We start from the raw sequence: 20,908 nt of genomic DNA, 5'->3' as shown, positions 1-20,908 counted from the left end.
GGATCAAACCTGGGCCCCCTGCATTGGGAGCACAGGGTCTTAGCCACTGGACCACCAGGGAAGTCCCTAAAGGAGTTTTAAGTTTGGAATTTTATTTAGTTATGATTTTTATTATTTTAGAATCAAATTTTGTATGAGCTTCCATATTCCAAATAAGTCTTTCATAGCTTCTAAGTTGATTGTTTTAATTTTTGATGATTTTGCTAATAGTTATTAACTATTTTAGTGGTCATTACTATCACCAAAAAAGAATGCAGTTCAGTGTTAAAATACACTGGAGTAGGGTTTCCAGATACGGTGATGTGAAGTGTCTGAGAAGTATTCTCATTCTGGGTTCCAGAGTTCCTCTTTTTACTTACCAGTGACTGTTGTGATTCAGAGACACCCATCCTGAGGTTTGAAATCTTTTTCCCCCCACGTAAAAAGGTCGTTCTCAAAGATGGTGGGAAGTCACCTCTCTTTTTTACCATATTCCCACAACAGAGTGAGGGGCTGCTACCCCAAAACAGTCGTGAAATATATTAGGGTTCAGATGAACTATGTGTGTATTATATGAAAACCCCTCAATTCTCATTTGTAAAAATTGAAACAGTTTTAATTTTTTTGTTTTTCAGTCTCACTTTATCTCTGCACTGACGGTTGTGTTTGTAAACTCCAAATCCTTGTCCTCCCTTAAGATAGATGACACCCCAGTAGATGATCCATCCCTCAAAGTACTAGTGGCCAACAACAGTGATACACTCAAGTTGCTAAAAATGAGCAGCTGTCCTCACGTCTCTCCAGCAGGTATGTGTGGCTTTTGCCAGATAATATTTTAGTAAAATATATTGATGTGTTTATCAAATTAAGGAGAATTACAATCATTAACCTTGAAGGTGAGTTCATATGATTATTTCCTCTCTATTGCATAAAAATATTTTTATTGTTATAATACAATAGCATAAATTCTGTAGCATTCCTAGGTTAGACACTTACTTTCAACTTATTTTCTAATCTTTTTATTTGGCAATGTGTGTCCAACCTGTGCTAGAAAATGGATAAATTAAAAAAATAAAAGGAAAGGACACTGCGAGGTCAGCCTGAGATGGCCCTTTAGGTAAAGGAGAATTTTCTCTAATCGTGGTTGCACTAACAGTAGGTTTTGAGTCAGAGAAATCTCACAGTTGCTTTTTGTCTCACTATGTAGAGGGAGAGGAGTTGTGCTGAAGTTATCGCCTTACATTTTGCAAAACAGTCCTTTTCCTAAGTTGAGTTTTAGAGCTGAGAGTGCATCAAATGGAGGAGTAGCATTATTAAAGCTCTTTCCAGCTTTTCTTGTATAGACTAAGCATTACTAGATTATTCACTTTGAAGCATTTAAATTCCAAATGGTTTGTATTATAAAGCACTTATAAACCTACACTTTGTGTTAGTCTGATGCTTCATTCCTGACTTGGCCCTCCAACTGTTGACATCTCTCCCAACCCTTTGGCTGTGTTACTTTGGAAAACCTGTTTTGATCTCTTTACAGAACACCTCCCACCTTGTTGCCATAACTAAAGCCTGGCCTTCCCCCAAGAAAATGATTCCCTCTTGGATGGAGATTACTTTCTATCCTCCCATGTCTCCCACACGGAGGGTCTGGTGATGGGAATGGTGAGGTCTGTTGCAGTGTTTCCCTATCTTTTTCTGCCGCTTCTAGATTATCATTGAAGGTGATAATCTAAATAAAATAGAAGTTAAGAAGATTGGGCATTGGCAGCTCCTTATGTGACCTTGGTCACATTTTACTGTCTACCGTATATAGGTTCCTATGAGAGTATGGGCTATACTTCATAGCTTCATAGTGTACAAAAATCTTTGTATCCTGACCCCCACCTCTCTCTTTAATCTTGTTTGCTTTTTACTCACGTGTAGCTTTTATATGAGCCCTGTGTAACAACAGTTCTTTGTATGTGTGTGTGGTCAGTACACTGTACCTTGGAGAATGCCTCTAAAAAAATTTTTTTTTCACTTCTTCACCTGGCTAACTCCAGTCCAGCCTTCAAAATTTAGTTCAGCTGTTCCAGTTTCTTCCTCCTCCCGTCTGGTTTAGAAGCCCCACTTGCTGTTTCCATAGCATTCTCAACATAGCTTGTAGCACTTACCACACTGTATGAGAACCTTTGGGTCTCTGGTTCCTCTGTGAAACTGAGCTCATTATTCTCTTTATCCTGGTACATCTCATGCTCATTTATTTTTATTAAATATACATATCAATGCTCATAATATAGTATAAGCTTGCTTGGTCATACTGAGCTTTAATGGCGTTTGGATTAGTTGTTGGGAAGGGAAGAGAAGGAGCACTTGTAATACTTTTTAATTTAAGAGTATAAACACAGGATTTAATTTAAAATTTAACACTTGTGTATTTTTTTTTCCATCCATATTTTGTATATTTAGATAGTTTCTTTCTCTAAGTTGTAATTAAGGGCAATTTTCTATGCCTTTTTCTTCACTGAACAGTTTTTCAGTTCAATTTTTTTTTTTTTTAATTTATTTACTTTATTTATTTATTTTTGGCTGTGTTGGGTCTTCGTTGCTGTGCGCGGGCTTTCTCCAGTTGCGGCGAACGGGGTCCACTCTCTGTTGCGGTGCGCGGGCCTCTTACTGCGGTGGCTTCTCCTGTTGCGGAGCACGGGCTCTAGGCGTGTGACCTCAGCAGTTGCGGCTCACGGACTCTACAGCGCAGGCTCAGTAGTTGTGGTGCACGGGCTTAGTTGCTCCGCGGCATGTGGGATCCTCCCGGACCAGGGCTCAAACCCGTGTCCCCTGCATTGGCAGGCGGATTCTCCCCCACTGCACCACCAGGGAAGCCCTCAGTTCAATTTTTATCAAAACATTTTTCCCATTTCATATAGTCCTTATAATTGTCTATTACTGGACCTCTAAGCACCATTTGACACTAGTGACTTGATTTTCCTCCTTCCTCTCTGATTGTTCCTACTGTGTTTCCTCTGATAGTTTCTCTTTTCATTCCTTAAATTTTGGTGTTTCACTGTGTTCTGTACTGGGCCCTTTATTGTTTTATTCTGTAAACTCTGGGCTGTGTCATCTTCATCAATGGCTTCAGTTATGTTCTGTATGTTAACACCTCCTACTTTTAGTGTTTCTGGAACTCCAGATCTATGTGTTGAGCTGCTGATGGCCTAGTGCCTCTAGAATGTCTCACTGGTACGTCGGATAATGAACTTCCTTTTCCCCCTATTGAAATCTCTTGCTTCTCCCTTTTTACTGTCTCAGTGAATGGTACTGCTTGTTTGGTTGTCAGGGACCGAACAGATATCCTTGATTTCTTCTACCCTTACTTTCTACATCCCTTTAGTCACTGAGGTCTAGTGACTCCATCACTGATACATGCTTTGAATCTCTGTGCTATTTACTGAATGTTGGTGTTGTTCTCCTCCACCCCTCACCCACTGCCCCAGTTCACATGTTGAAGCCCTACTCCCCAGTGTTTGAAAGTGGGTTGGGAGGTGTTTAGATCATAAGGGAGAAATCCTCGTAAATGGGATTAGTGCCCTTCTAAGAAGGGATAGGAAAGATGATCTGATCTCTCTTTCTGCCATGTGAAGACACAGCAAGAAGCCAGAAAGAGTTCTGGCTCTCACCAGAACCCAACCTTGCTGGCACCCGATCTTGGACTTCCAGCCTCCAGAACTGTGAGAAATAAATGTTTATGGTTTAAGCCACCCAGTCTGTGGTATTCTGTTAAGCAGCTGAAACTAATACACGCTACCTTTCTTCATGTCCACTCTAATCTAGCCCTGTAATCTTTGTGAGTACCCTCTTAACTGATTTCCTAACCTGCAGCCTTGCTCGTCTCTAATTTGATTTCCATGGTATAGCCAGAGTAATCTTTCTAACATATAAATCTGATTTTTTTCCCTCCAATTCCCTTCAAAACTTCTCACTATACTTTAGGTAAGATCCAGACTCCTTACTGAGGCTGACAAGGTCCCATATGATCTGGTTCTTGCCTGTCTATTGGATTTCGGCCTTTAAGATATTCTCTTACATACTGTATGTTGAGCTCCCTTCATTTCTTACAGTGCTTGTGTTTTCGTCCATGTCTGAGTATTCGCACAGAAATACTATTCTCTTTCCTTCTCTACTCGCCTTTTGCCCTAGCTTGATCCTTCTAAATTCTGTAGGTCTGTGTTAGTTCTGGAAATTCTTCCCTGATTTCCTTGCTCTGACTCCCAGAGCATTCTTGTTTAATTATCTGCTGGCTTCTGTTAGGATAAGGATGTCTTGTTTCTGTTGACTCTTTACCATCCTAGCACCAGTTGTTAACATATAAGACACTCATTAATTATCAGCTGAACTAGCGAACATTTAGCTACTTAGTTTTCTGTCTTGTTGATAGGCCAACATTTGCCTCATAGTTTTTTTACAGTTGAACACTTAACTTGTTTCTACTATTTGCTGTGATTTAAAAAATGAACTACTTTAGCATATAGTTTGCTTCTGTTAATTTCTTCTTTTGGACAAATTATTAAGAAGTGGAAGAGCTAGGTCAAAGGGTTTAGATTTTTTTAATGCTTCTTGCTGTGTTTTTTTCCAACATGAGTTGTATGAGTTTATACACCACCACCAATGGATTTCTGTACCAGTTTTGTAACAGCTTTACTGAGATATAATTCATATATCATACAGTTTACAGTGTATTGACTTTTAGTGTATTGACAGAGTAGTGCATCCATCACTACAGTGAATTTCAGAACACTTTTACTATCCCCAAAAGGTCCCATGTACCTCTTAGCTGTCACCCCCCAAAACCCTCATTCCAACCAGCCCTACGCAATCACTAATCTACTGTCTCTGTAGATGTACCTATTTTGGACATTTCATGTAAATGGAATCGTATGTGGTCCTTTGTGACTGGCTTTTTTCACTTAGTGTGATGTTTTCAAGGTTCATCCATGTTGTAGCATGTATCAGTATTTCTTTTCTTCTTATTGCCAAATAATATTCCATTTATGGATAATACCACATTTTTCTGTTGATCAGTTGATGAATATTTGGGTTGTTTCTACCTTTTGATGATTATGAATAATGCTATGAAAATTTATATGCAAGTTTTTGTGTGGACACTTTAATTTCTCTTGGGTGTATAACAAGGATTAGAATTGCTGAATCATATAGTAACTCTGTTTAACCATTTGAGGAACTGCTAGACTGTTTTCCAAAGCAGCTGCATCATTTTACATTTCCACTAGCAGTGTTCGAGGGCTCCAACTTTTTCACATCCTCATCAACACTTATTTGTCTTTTTGATTATAGCCATCCCAGTGAATGTAAACTGGTATCTTGTTGTGGTTTTGATTTGTATGTTCTTGAAGACTCAAATGTCTTTTCATGTGCTTATTGATCACTGGTGTATCTTCCTTGGAGAGATGTCTATTCAGATTCTTTGCCTATGTTTTAATTAGGTTACTTGTCTTTGTATTATTGAGTTGTAATAGTTTACCAGTTTTATCTTTGTCACTATTTCGTGTTAAGTATTTAAGCACTTGTAACTGTGTGTTTTCTACCGCTGCATAACCAACAGCTACAAATTTAGCAGCTTTAACCATCACCCATTTATTAGCATCCTAGTTCTTTAGGTCAGAGCTAGAGGCATGGCTCAGCAGGCTTCTCTGTTTAGCTAGAGAAGCTCTGAATCTGACTTCCTCTTCTGCAACCAGCCAGAGAAAACTGTGTTTATAGGGCTCATGTGATTAGATTAGGATCGCCTGGCTAATCATACTTTAAAGCTAACTGTGCTGTCTATAGCATAACAAAAATCATGGGAGTGATCACCTTATCACATTCCCAGGTTCTGGAGGTTAGGGCATGGAATCTTGAGGACAACTTTTAGAATTATGCCTGCCACAACTGTTTTAGTAGTTATTAAATGATACCTCAAAGTTTCTTTTATTTGCATCTTTGGTTACCATTTCCCATGTGTTTATTTTTTTATATCAGGCTTTATGAGATTGCGAAGAACAGAGATGTGTCCAGGTTACCTTGGGTGATCAGGGTTTATTTCAAAGTATATCCATACCTTGTGGAGAACAGAAATTTTGCAGTGGCTGAATAGTGAAGCACAGATGTCTTTTACTCCCTCTTCTGGTGACTGTCTTAAACTGGTGATTCAGTTTATCACGTCATTGATTCTGTTGCATATATTCTCCTCCCACAGCTGTATAAAGCTTTGGCTTATTGGTGACCTCTGTCTTGTTACTTCTTAGGCAGTAGGTGAACACATGCACTTAAGAGTCACTCAGTCTGTGTTTGAATTCCAGCTATGCTGTCTTTAGCTAGCTGACTCAACTTCAAACTAGAAAAGACACTTATTTTTCTAGATTTTTTTTGAGTATTTGTGGGATAACATATCTAGAACCTAACATATCATACTTGTACAATAAATAGTAGATAATATGATGTGTGTTTTGTTGTTCCTATCCTTGTTTCTAAACACAGAAAAGAAATAGTTTGAGTGGGTCATTTATCAAGTAGTATCAGGGTGTGTCTGTTTCGGGCAGAGTTCTTACACTAGACCACTTTGGAGATCAGATACTGACCTTTGGTAAAACCTGCTCCTGCGCTAGGGGTTTTGGGCAGTTTTGAAGCATGGTGCCTGAAGTATAAGGAATCATATAAGGAATTGCTTTCTGAGAACGTTAGAGCTTTAAAACTCATAATGTATATTTCCATTAATGTGAATTGAGCAGTTATCTTTTGATTCATCTATCTAGTTGATATCTCGGTATTTTTTTCTTAGAAATTTGACAGGCTTGTTACATTATTATTAGCAGTTAAACTCTTTGCTCATTTGATGGAAATCTTTTTTTTTTAATTTTTCAAATGTCTTATTTAGTTACATAAATCACATTTTATCTGGTTTTACCTTATTTTTTTCATTAAGATTAGATTTTGAATTTCAAAAAAATGTCTTTTAGCCTCTGTCACAATGATCATGTGATTTTTCTTGCTTAACCTATAAACTTAGAGTTAGTCATCAGTTTTTTAAAAAATATGACACTGCATTACTGGGATAAGTCTTATTTAGTCATGGTATATTTTTAAATGATAGTGAATAATTTATGATTTTTCTGAGTTGGTAAGTGAGCTTCATTTCTTTTAAGGTATCAGATTTAGAATTGGTCTCATTTTCTTATGGACAGAATTGGTAATAGATTTTTAAATGTGTGTGACTTCCTGCTGGTTTAGTCAGTACAACTAGATTTTAAATTGTATAGCTCTGTGGTAAGTGAAGCGTGGTAAAATTTTATTGTAGGCCATGTACTTGATCAAATTCTTGGAGATGGTGGACTTGTAGAAAACTTTATAAATAATTGGGTCTTCTTTCTTCCAAGGTGTCCTTTGTGTGGCGGATCGGTGTCATGGCTTACGTGAACTGGCCCTGAATTACCACTTGCTAAGCGATGAGTTGCTGCTTGCTCTATCTTCTGAAAAACACGTTCGATTAGAACATTTGCGCATTGACGTGGTCAGTGAGAATCCTGGACAGACACACTTCCATGCTATTCAGAAGAGCAGCTGGGATGCTTTCATCAGACATTCACCCAAAGTGAACTTAGTTATGTATTTTTTTTTATATGAAGAGGAATTTGATCCGTTCTTTCGGTATGAAATACCTGCCACCCATCTTTACTTTGGGAGATCAGTAAGCAAAGATGTGCTTGGCCGTGTGGGAATGACATGCCCTAGACTAGTTGAGCTAGTAGTGTGTGCTAATGGATTACGGCCACTTGATGAAGAGTTAATTCGCATTGCAGAACGTTGCAAAAATCTGTCGGCTATTGGACTAGGGGAATGTGAAGTCTCATGCAGTGCCTTTGTTGAGTTTGTGAAGATGTGTGGTGGCCGCCTGTCTCAGTTATCCATTATGGAAGAAGTATTAATTCCTGACCAAAAGTATAGTTTGGAGCAGATTCACTGGGAAGTGTCTAAGCATCTTGGTAGAGTGTGGTTTCCAGACATGATGCCCACTTGGTAAAGACAAGATGACATAGGGCATGATGAATAATAGCACCTTAATTTTAAGCATATTGTATTATAATAAAAGTTCATTTCCCATAGGTCTGATATAATTCTACTATTTTGTGGCGCAGAAATTTGATACCTTCATTGAGTATATAAGGATTGTTTTTTGGAAGACTCATGGACCAGTTTTGGTCAGAAAACTTCATCTATTTCTTTAGCCTAATAGCAGTTAAATCTCAGAAAATTAAAAAAGTGATTCAGATCTGAAAGTAATAACCAGTAATAAAGATTAAACATTTTACAGTCTGAAGGAAACAAAACATATATATTGTAATATCTAAGAAGTGAGTACTAATAGGTTTTCCAAAATGTTATGTTCTCTATGCATTTTTTAAAAATGTAAACTTGACATTTTAGGGTCTTCAGTTACACATACACCTGTTATAAGGTGTTTAATATAGCTCAGGAAAGTGAGCATTTTGTGAGAAAAATGTAGGATATATTGTATCTAATGAAAAAGTTTGGTTGAATGTTCTAAAATGTTACAAAGCTGTTTAAAGAAGTATATACAATTAATTGGAACACTTAAAAAAACTGATAAATGTCACACAGTGGTTATTATAGAAAGATAATAAATAGAGCCAAGATCAAATTAAAAGAAAATGAGTGGAATAGAAGGGAGGCAGTTTTAGCTTTGTATAAACTTTTAGGATTGCTCTATAATCTGCTAAACTATATATATTCTTTTCTGTGGTACATTACTATGTATGTGGCACTTGGGGCATCATATGTAAAGTAAGGAATGCTTTTACTAGTTCTTCTTGGGTTTATCTTTGTTTAAACTAGTTTTGAAGTATTACACAATAATTGAAATGAGAAGTTTATCTATTTTAAAAAGCCCAATTGAAATAATTAAAGGTAGAACTTTAAAATGTTTATAAGTTGTTTCCATGAAAGAATATTAGTCTCCAGTGAATTTTAGTGATGGTTTATTTTTACATTTTGGAATTATATAGTTATGTAAGTATAATTTTCAAAAATCATAAAAGCACCAATGTACAGTTCAGCATAAACAGTAAATTTAAAAGAGCATATATTTAAGTTCATAATCATATTTTTGAGTAAATATTGCTCAGTGGACTGGAAAATTTTAATAGAAAAATGTCTGCAGTTTTGTGATTGTTAATTTGGTTAAACTGATATATTATTTAAGTTAGGCAGCATTTTTATTACTTTCATATGAATAAAGGTAATCCATACGTTGTAGAAACTGTAAAAATATTAAGTTTGGGGCTATATTTAGTTTTTTTTAGATATTATATAAACTTGATTCTGAGCCCTAGTGCTAGTAGATATTACCCTCCTAAGGGAAATTAGAAGTGATTTACCCCCAGTGGGATATATTAGTGCTTGAAACTTAGAAAGCATCTTGGTAGATATGGAAGCTAACAGTCTTACGGGTCTAATCTATTTTTTAAATAGATTACCTTCCTAAGAATCAAGTAAAAAGGTGATTTTCTGCATAATTTATGCTTTCAAAAGTGATGGTATTCTGAGCACATAAATGAGAAGAAAAAAGGCTGGTCCAGACATGGAAATCAAAAGCAATTATTGTAATATTCATCCCTCTTACTAAACAGTGAAAAACTTTGTACAAGAAATACCTGTGTTAGTGGATGAAGCTTTTTTCTTTGAACAACTTTGGAAAATGGATTTGACAGTATGTAATCAGTTCTACTAACCAAAGCTTTATTTGGAAATTTACTTTCTGCACAAATTGAATTATATAATGCTTGAAAAACTTTAAGTCACTTCTTAAGCAAAATGCATAGCACTTAATTTGTTTATAAAGTATATGTTAAATGCTTTTATCAATTTTAGAATAAAGATAGTTACTAATGCTGTTGTATTATTTTTTAAAACTACCCTAACAAATGTACTTATTTGACTTTAAAACAAGTTAAATTTACAGATTTATGGTTTTAGTTTCAAATCCATATCTGATGGATGTAATGTTTAATATTAAATATTTATGATAGAGTGGCTTTTTTGAAGATACAAGATTAGGCATTTAGAATAAGAATTTAAAAAACAGATTGTTTAGAAATAGAATTCTTAGTCAGGATCCTTGAAACCAGCTAGCATTTTTAGAGAGAAACACCTTTATATAAATCCATATAATCAGAATAGTTTTTAAACTAATGAAATTATTTTCATCTTCAGCTTCCATAAAATAACTTCAGTTTACCTTGGTAATCTTAATCTGGGCTATTTTATTAACAATATTATCGGTAAAAAGGCATGACTAAAGATTAGGTCAATTTACTGCAATCAAAGGAGAATTTTTTATATTTATGGAAAAGCTTAGGATAGAAGGGAAGGGTTGGTATGAAGGCGGCTCAGGCCTGAACTAGGTCCTTTAATAAGCTGTAATCTCTACCCCATACACAGCTGGGCACAATTTTTGCACAGATTCCAGCTCAGTTTATCTGTGGGGCTGGTTTTTAAATGTTACCAAGCAGCCAGAAAAATTTTACCTACTTGCTGATACCCAACTTTCCTTTTAAAAAAAGGACATATCATATGATACATAAAAAAGAACACAAAGCCTTTTACTCCAAAGTGAATTAAGAGCTTATCCTTAGAATAATCAATCAATCAATCAGTCTAGTAAAAGAATATATGATTAACATGCTATCTTGTTTTAAATAGGGGAGAGAAAATGTAGGTTTAAGGAGCAGGATGCTATTTGGACAATAAAGGGTAAATATGAGGAAGATGCTGGAAACAAACTTTGGCCAACTGATTTGCTGTGAGGGGGAAAAGCATGTGTGGGGTTTGGGAACGTTGCTGTTTCTGTAACATACCAACAATTTCTTTAAAAAAAAAAAAAGTCGTCTTAAAGGAAGTAAATACACTCCTAGAGAATTCGTTAAGTGTCACCAGAGCAGATTATAAAACTGGATGAGACTTCCTAAGACTTCTTATTTATTTATTTTTCTGATTTCTAATAAGGAGCCAGTATTGATTGAGGGTTCCAAATATTTACAGTTTAAGAGTTATTTTCACCTTTTGCCTATTTTCCTGTACCTACAAATGATGACACACTGTGGGTATACTTACCTAATATGGAGCCAGAATTAGTAAGTTATTAATAAGATTATTCTAAAGCCCTAATATAACTTAGACTTCAACTAATGGTTTCTCGTAGAGGACATTTTATACATTTACAACTTAACGAGAAAAACAGAAATCACATTTAAGTTAGTTATATAGAAGTTCAAAGGACTGCAAAATTTAATTGGCAAATTCCTGCCTGGCTTGTGTTTCGGTTTTCCAGCTACCATTTTAAAAGCTTTTTCCTGAATCATCTCTGCTTCAAAGCCCTACTTCAACTTGTAAGTATAGTTGATAGGTTTGATAAATTCTTAATAAGTACCTACTTATACGAATGCTACACACTGTTTGTTATAGTATCCTGAGTCTATATGTCAAATTCTCAGTAGAATTTCTTCACTTACCAGTATTCTTAGGAGCAGTGGAAAATCATGAATGCTTTTTAATGTAACTAGTAGATTCTTGCTTTAATATTCAAGTTCCATGTACGATGTCCTCATTTGTCGTTGCCGTGGAACCAAGTTCTGTGATTGACAGTTAATACAAACTTGGCATAGGAGTTTCTGCTTGTTACCCCAATGCAGTTCTGGAAATCCAAAACACTGTTTTTTCAGAGCAATTTTCCTGAGAATCCGTAGAGGTTGGCATTGCCCGATTTTAGCCACTAGATGGTGCTAGTGCAAAGATCCAAGTTTTCTTGTGACATATTTTGAAGACAACTAGCAGGTTAAAGAGGCTCAAGTAATCCGGAATGATTGATTGGCGCTATTAACGTTGAGTAGACAAGGCTAAACTGTAGGCAGTGAAAGCCAGTTCTCCCTGTGCTCGAGGGTGAGACGTCCTCCGTGCAGCAGGCGTCATCATAATGGTGCAGTTCTTCTTAAGCTATCTGTGCTGAAGGGCGGGGTTTTTATTTTTAGACTGCGTTTTAGTGCCTATAGTTTTGAAGAAGACAATAATAAATTCCTAGACAAATGAAATAAAAGTAAAGTACAAGCCCCCGTTTTTTTTTTGTTTTTTTTTTAATTAGATTCAACAGAAACAAAATTAGTCCAACAAGTTGCTTTAAGAGTACCTCCTCACAGACCAGAACATATGGTGTTTGTTAGTAACTTATGGTCCAGGCACTGGTCTAAGGACCACACTTTGAGCAGCGCTGAAAAACTTGCTTGATGGTGCATCCCATTCAGTCAGCAGAGCCTGGTTCAAAATGAGGCTCCATTTACCACTAGGTGGGTGGCTATGGAAAGGTCACGAAACCTTTCTAAGTCTCAATTTACTCATTTGAATCACGTAAAGAGTACCTACGCTTAGGCTTTTTATGAGAACTCAATGTCCTAACCTCTTAGGAAGCACTCAAATGTGGGCAGAAACTGAATAGAATTGGTACATTTACATATTAAATACAGACTGTTTTCTCTGACCTCTGCCTCATCATTTTCCTGACTGGTATTTTTTCCATGAATAGAAACAAGGTGTTCAGTTAACAGACACTTAAAGGACCTTGAAACCTTGTTTGATGGCCCTAATGGAAGCACGGCTACTTGGAGATCCTTGACAAAAACCTGCCCTCTCTCTGGGAAGTGTACCTTCTTCCACTGCTGGCAGCTTTAGTGGGCGGCGGAGGGACTGTGTGAAGCAGTGAAGGAGTTAGTTAGAGGGTGCCTGTTCACCCAGATGTACCTGCAGTCAGATACTTCCATGTTCCATATGTGTGAAGAACCGCAGAAGCACTATGCTGCCAGCTCAAAGTCTAGGTGATTGATTACTACAAAAGCAGGAAAGGTGGGCATGTAAACCACATTAGGCAAGATCAATGATGGCAGTTTGTTCTTTGATTAATCGTTACAGTTACCACTTATTGTGACCTTACTAGGCCAAACTATACATGGCTTCAATCTTTACAACAATCATGACAGATGAATCATTTTCGAGATAAGGAAACTAAGGTTTGGAAATGATAAGTTGCTTAAATCACAAAATGCCAGTTACTGGCTAGTTCTAAAATGCTAGCCAGAAACTTGTGCTCTTTATCACTGATTTTACCACATCTGGAAGCACGACCAGTCCAGCTGTGGTGTCCAAATTACTCTTTAAGGTTAAGTGAATAGAACAAAATCAAACTACTAGGACTGGCTCTAGAAGTTACAAAGGCTGGAAAGTCAGTCAAAACTATCAGAAAGTACCTAAATGAGAAAGTGTAACTACCATATCTGCAAAAACCTCCCACCATGACAATGTCACTGACAGTATTTATTTTTAAAGTTTTGGCACACCATATCCATAATTTCACATTCTGAGGAGTCCAAAGATACTGTGTATCTGATGATATAATTCTCCATATTAACAAAGCCTTGGAGATTGAAATCAAGATCACCTAATGGGTTCACTTTGGCCAACACAATCAGTTTTCAGCTTCTTTCCAAAAAAATTCCTGAGATATTATTATGCAGCAATTCTGCCCATGTGTATTTTACCTTTCTGTCCCAAGGAAGAAAGGTCTAAGAAATCCACACATTGTAAAACCACCCCCTGAAAAACTGATGTGCTGGTAGAAAAAAAAAGCAGTAGAATTAAGGTTTTATAAACCAGAGAGTGTTCTGTTTCTGTTAGGTAAAGGGATTTCTTCATATGTTATTTTAATAAAAGGGAATTTCATAGGTAAAAACCAATATTCAAAATTATAAAACAAATAGAACTGTCTGTGTATAATCACGGCATCAAAAATTTGCAAGAGACTCAAAAGAAACTCTTTAGTTGACAAATGTGGTTTGAAAGGGTAATAAAATCTTTTTATGGCTAAAGCAAGTGTCTTGTTTCCTGCTGGCCCAAAAACAGATGTTTCATTTCCCAAGTAAGTAGGTTCTCCACTGTAAAGAAATATTCTTGTATAGTTGGTTTCTATCTTCTTGAAGTCTGCTCCAAGTTCAGCCAACTTCTTATATGTCCTTAACACAAATTTAGAACAGTCGTAGGATTCGAACCATGTCTCTGCCCCTTTTTCTGAGCTGGCTTGGACCGTCCATGTCTCATAATAAATCCCAGTTTCATTGTCCTGTTTTACCCACTTTGCCATTTTGTTAAATATGTCTCCTAGTTAAAAACAAACAAAAAAAACAAAAAACACTATGTGAACATCAAAGCTAATCATGTTAGTTTTAAGTAAAATGCTCTAACCAGATCAAGGCCATGACTACATGATTAAACAACAGTTTTTGAATTTCCAAACCTGCATCTCACAAAAGGAATCCAAGCTCAGCCAATTTCTGTTCCATTTTTCAAGGCACAAGGTATTTCTGAACTAAACATTAGATATAATAGGTGTATAAAGAGAAGTCTTACACACAGATTCTGTAATCACTTAGGCTACAGTCAAAAGCTAAATTATACATGTGCCGAAGCCCTCTTTCTCTACTCCACTCAACAAATCTTGGATTCAGAGGCAGAAGAGAAAAAAGAAGCAAGGGAAAAATTGTGGAAGAGGAAAAAGTGAATGAAGCAGAGACAGTGTAAGAAGAACTGAGGAGGGTGAAGCACGAAGCTTTTCTGTGCAAAGCAAGGCATGAATGGCTGCCTGAGGAACAGCTACTTGAGAAGGAAGCACCGTGCCCCATTCACCCCGAATATCTGGTATCTCCCTTTGCTCCCTGTACTTGTGGCTACTGCTTACAACCTTTCTACCCACTACACAAATTCTTCCGGTGAATCAACTAACCTGGAAATGTTTTTGACCAAGTTCATGGATTATACAGACTCCAGGATGGCTAACACTCTCTCCTACCACCTTGTACCAGACCAGAGGACTCTCTCCAAATGTTAACAGAATACTGTACTCTGCATGGTTACAACCACATCTGGGCCTAGAACAGCATGGCCCCAACATTTCACTTTGTCACTGTGTGTGAACCTTTCTTAGGTTACTCCAACTTGAGTCCATAAAATCAGTACTTCAAGCCCTACAGAATGAATAGAGTGGCTGCTTTTATCAATTTTATGGTATTAAAATGGTGAAATAATATAAATCCTGTTTCCTTAGAGCTGGGGATACTGTTCTTAGTGTTCTTCAACTTTGAAAAGCCACTGCTTGTAATGAAGAGATAAGAATGCTTCAAAACCCTATTCTGTAATGTGAAAAAAGGTCAACAAACAGGATTAATCACAAGGCAGATGGATAACTTAAAGGATTTAAGTACCAGCATATTGCAAACTCTTCTACAGAAAATAGTGATCACTTGCTCATATGATCATACTTTGATGTCAGAAGGAAGATTTTGCAGATAATGAGGTAGGTGGGAATGGAGAAAGGAGAGATGTGAACTGGCCTGGAATGAAAGAAGGATAGCTATTTATCATACTGAGCATTGCTAAAAGAGAAATGGACTTTTATATTGTTGGATGGTTTGGGGCACATCAATTAGAAAATAGGAAGAAAAATAGAAAACAGCATGATATATAATTAAAAGATTCCCAGATTACATTTAAAAGACACCAATTCTGCAAATCAAAACCACAATGAGATATTACCTCACACCTGTCAGAATGGCCATCATCAAAAAGACACCAAATAACAAGTGTTGGTGAGGGTGTGGAGAAAAGGGAACCCTCGTGCACTATTGATGGGAATGTAAATTGGTGCAGCCACTATGGAAAACAGTATGGAGGTTCCTCAAAAAATTAAACATAGAACTACCATATGATCCAGCAATTCCACTCCTGGGCATTTATCCAAAGGAAGAGAAAACACTACCTTGAAAAGATATAAGCACCCCTAAGTTTACTGCAGCATTATTTACAATAGCCAAGACATGGAAATAACCCAAGTTTCCATCGAGGGATGAATGAATAAGGAAAATGTGGCATGTATATACAATGGAATATTATTCAGCCATAAAAAAGAATGAAATCTTGCCATTTGTGACAACATGGATGGACCTAGAGGATATTATGTTTAGTAGGTCAGACAGAGAAAGGCAAATTACCATATGATTTCATATGGTATGTAGAATCTAAAAAATAAAACAAATGAAAAAACAAAACAGACCCACAGATACAGAGAACAAACTGGTGGTCACCTCTAAAATAGAGATTTACCTCTATTATTTTATTTAGAAAGTCCAATTTAATTGTACAGCTTTATATCATTTATTTTTATGATGAAAATAGAAAAGATAATCTGTAAATAAGGTGAAGTTTTGCATGAGTAATAGTTTGGGTCTAAGGTTAGTGATTCCAGAAGTGTATTTTATAAGTTGACCTCTGAAGAGCAGACCATTACTGAGAGGCCTCAATGAAAGTAATTTCTGTCATTTTTGGATATAGATGCAATCATCAAATGCTGCCATATTTTTGAAACTTACCTGATATGGTTGCTACTAGAACTAACGTCCCATTTTCCTTCCAGTGAATATCATCAATTCCTTCAAAAAAGCAGGCAGCTCCTTGATTACACCAGAAAGGGGCATTCATTTCAGGTCGGAGATGGGGAAATGTGCAGTTTCCAAGCTGGAAAAGTTCATACCATTCCATTGTGTAGTTCTTTTCAGTTAAAGTACTCCTGAATCCAATGGCATCGTGCATAATTTTCTGTGTAAAGATCATACATGTATCAAAGCATTTGTGAAGTAACCACTGGTTCAGGAGCCAGATGGGAGAAAGTGCGATACCACAACTGCATATAGAGTAGACCAGTTATTCCCCTTCCCTGTTGCTATTCTCACGTCGAGAAGCCTCCATGCCCCAGACTCAGGAAGGAAGTCTGTGTACCTCTCAGGTGATGAGAGGCTCAAATGGTGAGCTAACCTAGGAAAAGTGTGAAAAATAGGAACTGGACGTGAAGAAGTGATTCCCACCTGCCTTGCCCCTTGCTCTGGGCCTCCTCCTTTCTTTCTTTCCAGGATCTGGGTACAGGAATTGCATTTGGATTCATAATATTAAAATGGATTAAAGCAATTGCATTGATTATTGTCAGGATCATAAAACCTGATTTTGTTTTTGGACTACTTATTTAAAATTCGCTAAGAGGAACACCAATAAACATAATCTAAAACTAGTGACTGAATAGAGATTATTCCCTCAAATCCACTGAATCAAATCACTTAATTAACCAGCTATAAGATCAAGATGCAGCCTTACCAAGTGTCCCAGGAGGTCTCCGTATTTAAATTCCCACACTGGGGCTTGTAATCGAAAGACTTCAATGACATCATCATCCTTCATCACTGGGATAGGGGAGCCAGTGGGACAGAAAGTGTATTTAGCTTGACAGTAAGGATCTGGTTCCGGACGGAAGGAAAAGCGTCTAACAAAGAAAAAAAAATCATCAACTTAGATTCTTACAGAAATTTGGTTCTTGCACATCGTAGAATCCAGATTTTAATTTCACTGTCATTCACATTTTTAGAAAAAACACCCAAAGCTCAGCCCACAGTGTATAAATATACATTTTATATGTTATCCTGTGAACAAACTCCAATGACGTCTTTAATAGCAAATGATACATTAAAAGCATTGATAATTGCATGCTCCCTGGTTCCCTGCTCCCATTGTGAGAATTCCGAAGACAGGGACCACATGTGAAAATGTTTATAGCTCCACATCTTATTTAGTAGACAGATATTTACTGAATAAAGGAATAACTTTCAAATGATATTTAACTTCCCAAACAATCCATATGTTAAGATTATTCAAAGATAATCATAATTAAATAGAACATATTTTCTATTTTCTTAAGGATTAGCCAACATCCCCTTCAACCAATATTATTGAGGATCTACGACTATACTAGAAAGGAGGGAAACAAAACGTAAAATGCTGTTCCTCCCCTCAAGGAGCTCTGGATGGGGGCTGGTGAGACATTAAACAAGTGATGAAACGCAGCACGGTGAGTGCTTACGAAGAAATACACAAAGTCCTGAGGGTGCAAAAGAGGGAGAAATCATTTTTACCTGCTGCGGGATGGCTGGGGGTAAGGAGGCAAAGGAAGAGATGAAGGCCTGGCCTAGGTTTTTAAAATACTTTAGGAAGTCAGTACAGAAAAGGAAAGAAAACACTAAATACTCTAAGACAAGCATGACACGCTGGAAGAGTCTCAAGTGGGTAAGGAAGACTGGAGTTCAGGCTTCAAGGCAGCAGCGGTGAGAGGAGAGGGAGGCAGGGACTGTCACTTCGCCCTAATTCAGGTGCACCTCGGAGACAGCGTGGGTCACTTCCAGACCACCACAATACGTCGGATGACGCTGTAAAGGGAAGGGAGTCACCCGAGCTTTTTAGTTTCCCAGTGCATCTAAAAGTTATGTTTACATCACACCATGGTCTATACAGTATGCAATAGTATTATGTCTTAAAAAAAGCAACATATTGTATGTACCTCAATTAAAAAATACTTTACTGCTAAAAAATGCTAACTACCATCTGACCACACAAGGTTGCCACAAATCTTCAGTTGGTAAAAAATGCGGTATCTGAGAAGTGCAATAAAACGAGAGGTATGTCTGGACAATGTGCAGGGCACCCTCTAGAGTGCCACAGCTGGGGAGGCTGAGCCCGGGAGGGAGATCAATTAAAGGACACCTTCCACTGGAGAGAAAGATGAAAGAGAGAAAGCAGCTGCCTCTGTCTATCCTCTAAGAATCCTAGATTCCCTCAGGTTCTAGCCCAATCTATTGTTTTACAATCCTAACACATCAACAAAAATGTCAATTCTAATTTAAAGAGTTAAAATCTTGATTTAGGGAGTTCCCTGGTGGTCTAGTGGTTAGGATTCGGTGCTTGCACTGCCTTGGCCTGGGTTCAATCCCTGGTCAGGGAACTAAGATCCTGCAAGACCGGCGGTGCAGCCAAAAAAAAAAAAAAATCTTTATTTAGACAAAAATATTGACAACCCTCCTAAAAGCTTACGAGTCTTGGATATACTTAACTGTTTTATAGGTGCTTACCTGGTTTAAGCAAATGGGTAACTACATATAGGTTTCACTTACCCACAGCAAAATCTATTTTAGGTCAAAGGTAATTTCAAAAGTATGATTTAAGTGTGAACTTAATAAAGTTAAAATTTTGTGATGGGGAGTAGATGAAGGCATGTACTTAACACTTCAAACTTGTAAAGAAACGTAAGAAGTCGCAGTCAATACCTTGTCCTTAAATCAAGTAGTTTTGAATTTCCAATCTCTTCCTTGTTCTATTGAATATTAAATTTTTACTTCTTTTGAACATTTTATTAACACCTTCAAGAAAACCAGCTTCAAACTCAAATTTCTCTTTTCATGTATATAAAGCAAAACAAGGAAGTACTGCGAGCCATTTAGTGAGCAGAATACACCAATACTGTATTCAGGTTTGAAAATAGCTGGCTAGCATTTACTAGATTTAATCCCCCCAACAAACCTGAAGTAACTACTGTTCCTACTTTTTGACTCAGGACATGTGGACACTGAGATACTGAGCAACTTTCCCGAGATCACACAGCTAGTGATGGTGGAGCCCGAGTTGATCCGCAGTGGTCGGAGCCCAGAACTCACTCGCGACCCCTAGGTTATCCTGTCTCCCAACTCACCATTTTGTCATCCAAAATAGTTGTGCATTTTCAAAAGCTGCTGGCCCTTCCATTGCCTGTTAACACCATGTTTTCTTTCTTTCTCTCTGCTTAGCCATCTCTGATAATTAGGCCATGTAAATACTCTTCTAGTTCAAAGGCTCAAATATGCTTCGCATATCAGCAGTCTCCGCGTCCTCAGCTTATGACCAGCGTCCTACCTCCAGGCTGAAGACAGTGGACAAACGAGGTCGCCAACCGAGGGGGCGAGGGGATTCCCGGGTCGCCGGACTTCTAGTGCTAAAAACGGGAAGTCCCAGGCAAACCCAGGCAAGCTGGGTAAACTGGACACTGGACGTGCAAGTGTTATGCACTCAAGATAACTAATGACAGGGCATGACACGGTAATAAATGCGATATTGAAGGTCTCCCCAAACTATTCAAAGTGTCAGCGACTTGTATCCGACAGTCACGCGACGAAATAACATTACTCCTTTTTCATCCACGATTCGGGGCAGCCCTGAGTCTAGGTCACCTCGTAACTGGCTCAAGGGTCCCGGGAGGAGGTGACCCCAGGGCGGCGCGCAGCAAACAGCCGCGACTCTGCAGCTCTCTACTTCATTCAACGCCGCGCCCTCAGGGTCGCCGAGCGCCGCCCCCGCACAACTGCGCGACCGGGACACAATCCCCCCCGCCCCCCCCCGCCTTTGCCCAGCGAACTTCTGCCGCGCCCGCGCACTCACTTGTAGGGCACCGGCCACTGGCGCCGGGAGGGGCCGGTCGCCGCCGCCGCTGCCGCCGCCGCCGCCGCCGCCAGCCAGAGCAGCGCGGAGGCCCAGCACCAAGGCGCGCAGACCGGAGCCGCATCCGCGCCCGCGCCCCGCCGACCCCAGGCCCCGGGACTAACTCTCCCCGCCTGCGCCATGAGGCAGTTCCCGCTGCTTGCGGCGCCTCCCGCGCCCCGCCACGGCGGAGGGCCGGCAAGCAGAGCATGCGCAGAGCCACGCCCTCAAGCGAACCCGGGCGACCGTCCGCCGGCGGCTCCGCCCCCTGCCCGCCGCGCCCGGCCCGGCGACTCGGTCCCGGCCCGGCGACTCGGTGACCCTCTCGGCTTCCGACGCCGCCTGGAGCACCAAGGGGCGAGGCGCAGGGTCTCCGCGCGGCCCCGTCTCCTCTCCTGCCCGGTGCCCCGAGCGCGGGCGGCCTCTGGACTTGGCCGACCCGGAAGGCGCTTTGGTCCAGCTCCCC

General features: G+C 38.7%; 2 protein-coding genes across 3 annotated transcripts in view; one reads left to right on the top strand and one right to left on the bottom strand.

Moving 5' to 3' along the window:
* Positions 1 to 9,913, top strand: part of FBXL3 (F-box and leucine rich repeat protein 3) — a 20,872-nt gene extending 10,959 nt beyond the window's left edge. For both annotated transcript variants that reach the window (XM_036831364.1, XM_036831365.1), the window contains exons 4-5: positions 615 to 786; positions 7,383 to 9,913. In XM_036831364.1, coding sequence (XP_036687259.1) covers positions 615 to 786; positions 7,383 to 8,026 — 816 coding nt within the window. In that variant the 3' untranslated portion in view covers positions 8,027 to 9,913. The remainder of the gene's footprint in view (positions 1 to 614; positions 787 to 7,382) is intronic.
* CLN5 (CLN5 intracellular trafficking protein) lies at positions 8,820 to 20,908 on the bottom strand. The gene is made up of 4 exons (XM_036831367.1): positions 20,404 to 20,908; positions 17,263 to 17,428; positions 16,488 to 16,713; positions 8,820 to 14,223 (listed from the first exon to the last, which is right to left on the bottom strand). Exons 1-4 carry the CDS (start codon positions 20,583 to 20,585, stop codon positions 13,712 to 13,714), a joined length of 1,086 nt encoding a protein of 361 aa, XP_036687262.1. The 5' UTR covers positions 20,586 to 20,908; the 3' UTR covers positions 8,820 to 13,711.

Source organism: Balaenoptera musculus, chromosome 18 (assembly GCF_009873245.2).
Source record: "Balaenoptera musculus isolate JJ_BM4_2016_0621 chromosome 18, mBalMus1.pri.v3, whole genome shotgun sequence".
Taxonomy (NCBI): domain Eukaryota; kingdom Metazoa; phylum Chordata; class Mammalia; order Artiodactyla; family Balaenopteridae; genus Balaenoptera; species Balaenoptera musculus.
Note: the sequence above shows the minus strand (reverse complement) of the source record. Positions and strands in the feature narration are given on the sequence as shown.

What these genes read in the sequence shown, in the direction of transcription:
- CLN5 (XM_036831367.1), bottom strand. Translation starts at nt 20,585, where the DNA reads ATGGCGCAGGCGGGGAGAGTTAGTCCCGGGGCCTGGGGTCGGCGGGGC. An exon ending in CAGTGGCCGGTGCCCTACAA is followed by an intron (nt 17,429 to 20,403) that starts GTGAGTGCGCGG and finishes TTTCTTTGTTAG; the next exon opens with ACGCTTTTCCTTCCGTCCGG. An exon ending in GAGACCTCCTGGGACACTTG is followed by an intron (nt 16,714 to 17,262) that starts GTAAGGCTGCAT and finishes ATCTTTACACAG; the next exon opens with AAAATTATGCACGATGCCAT.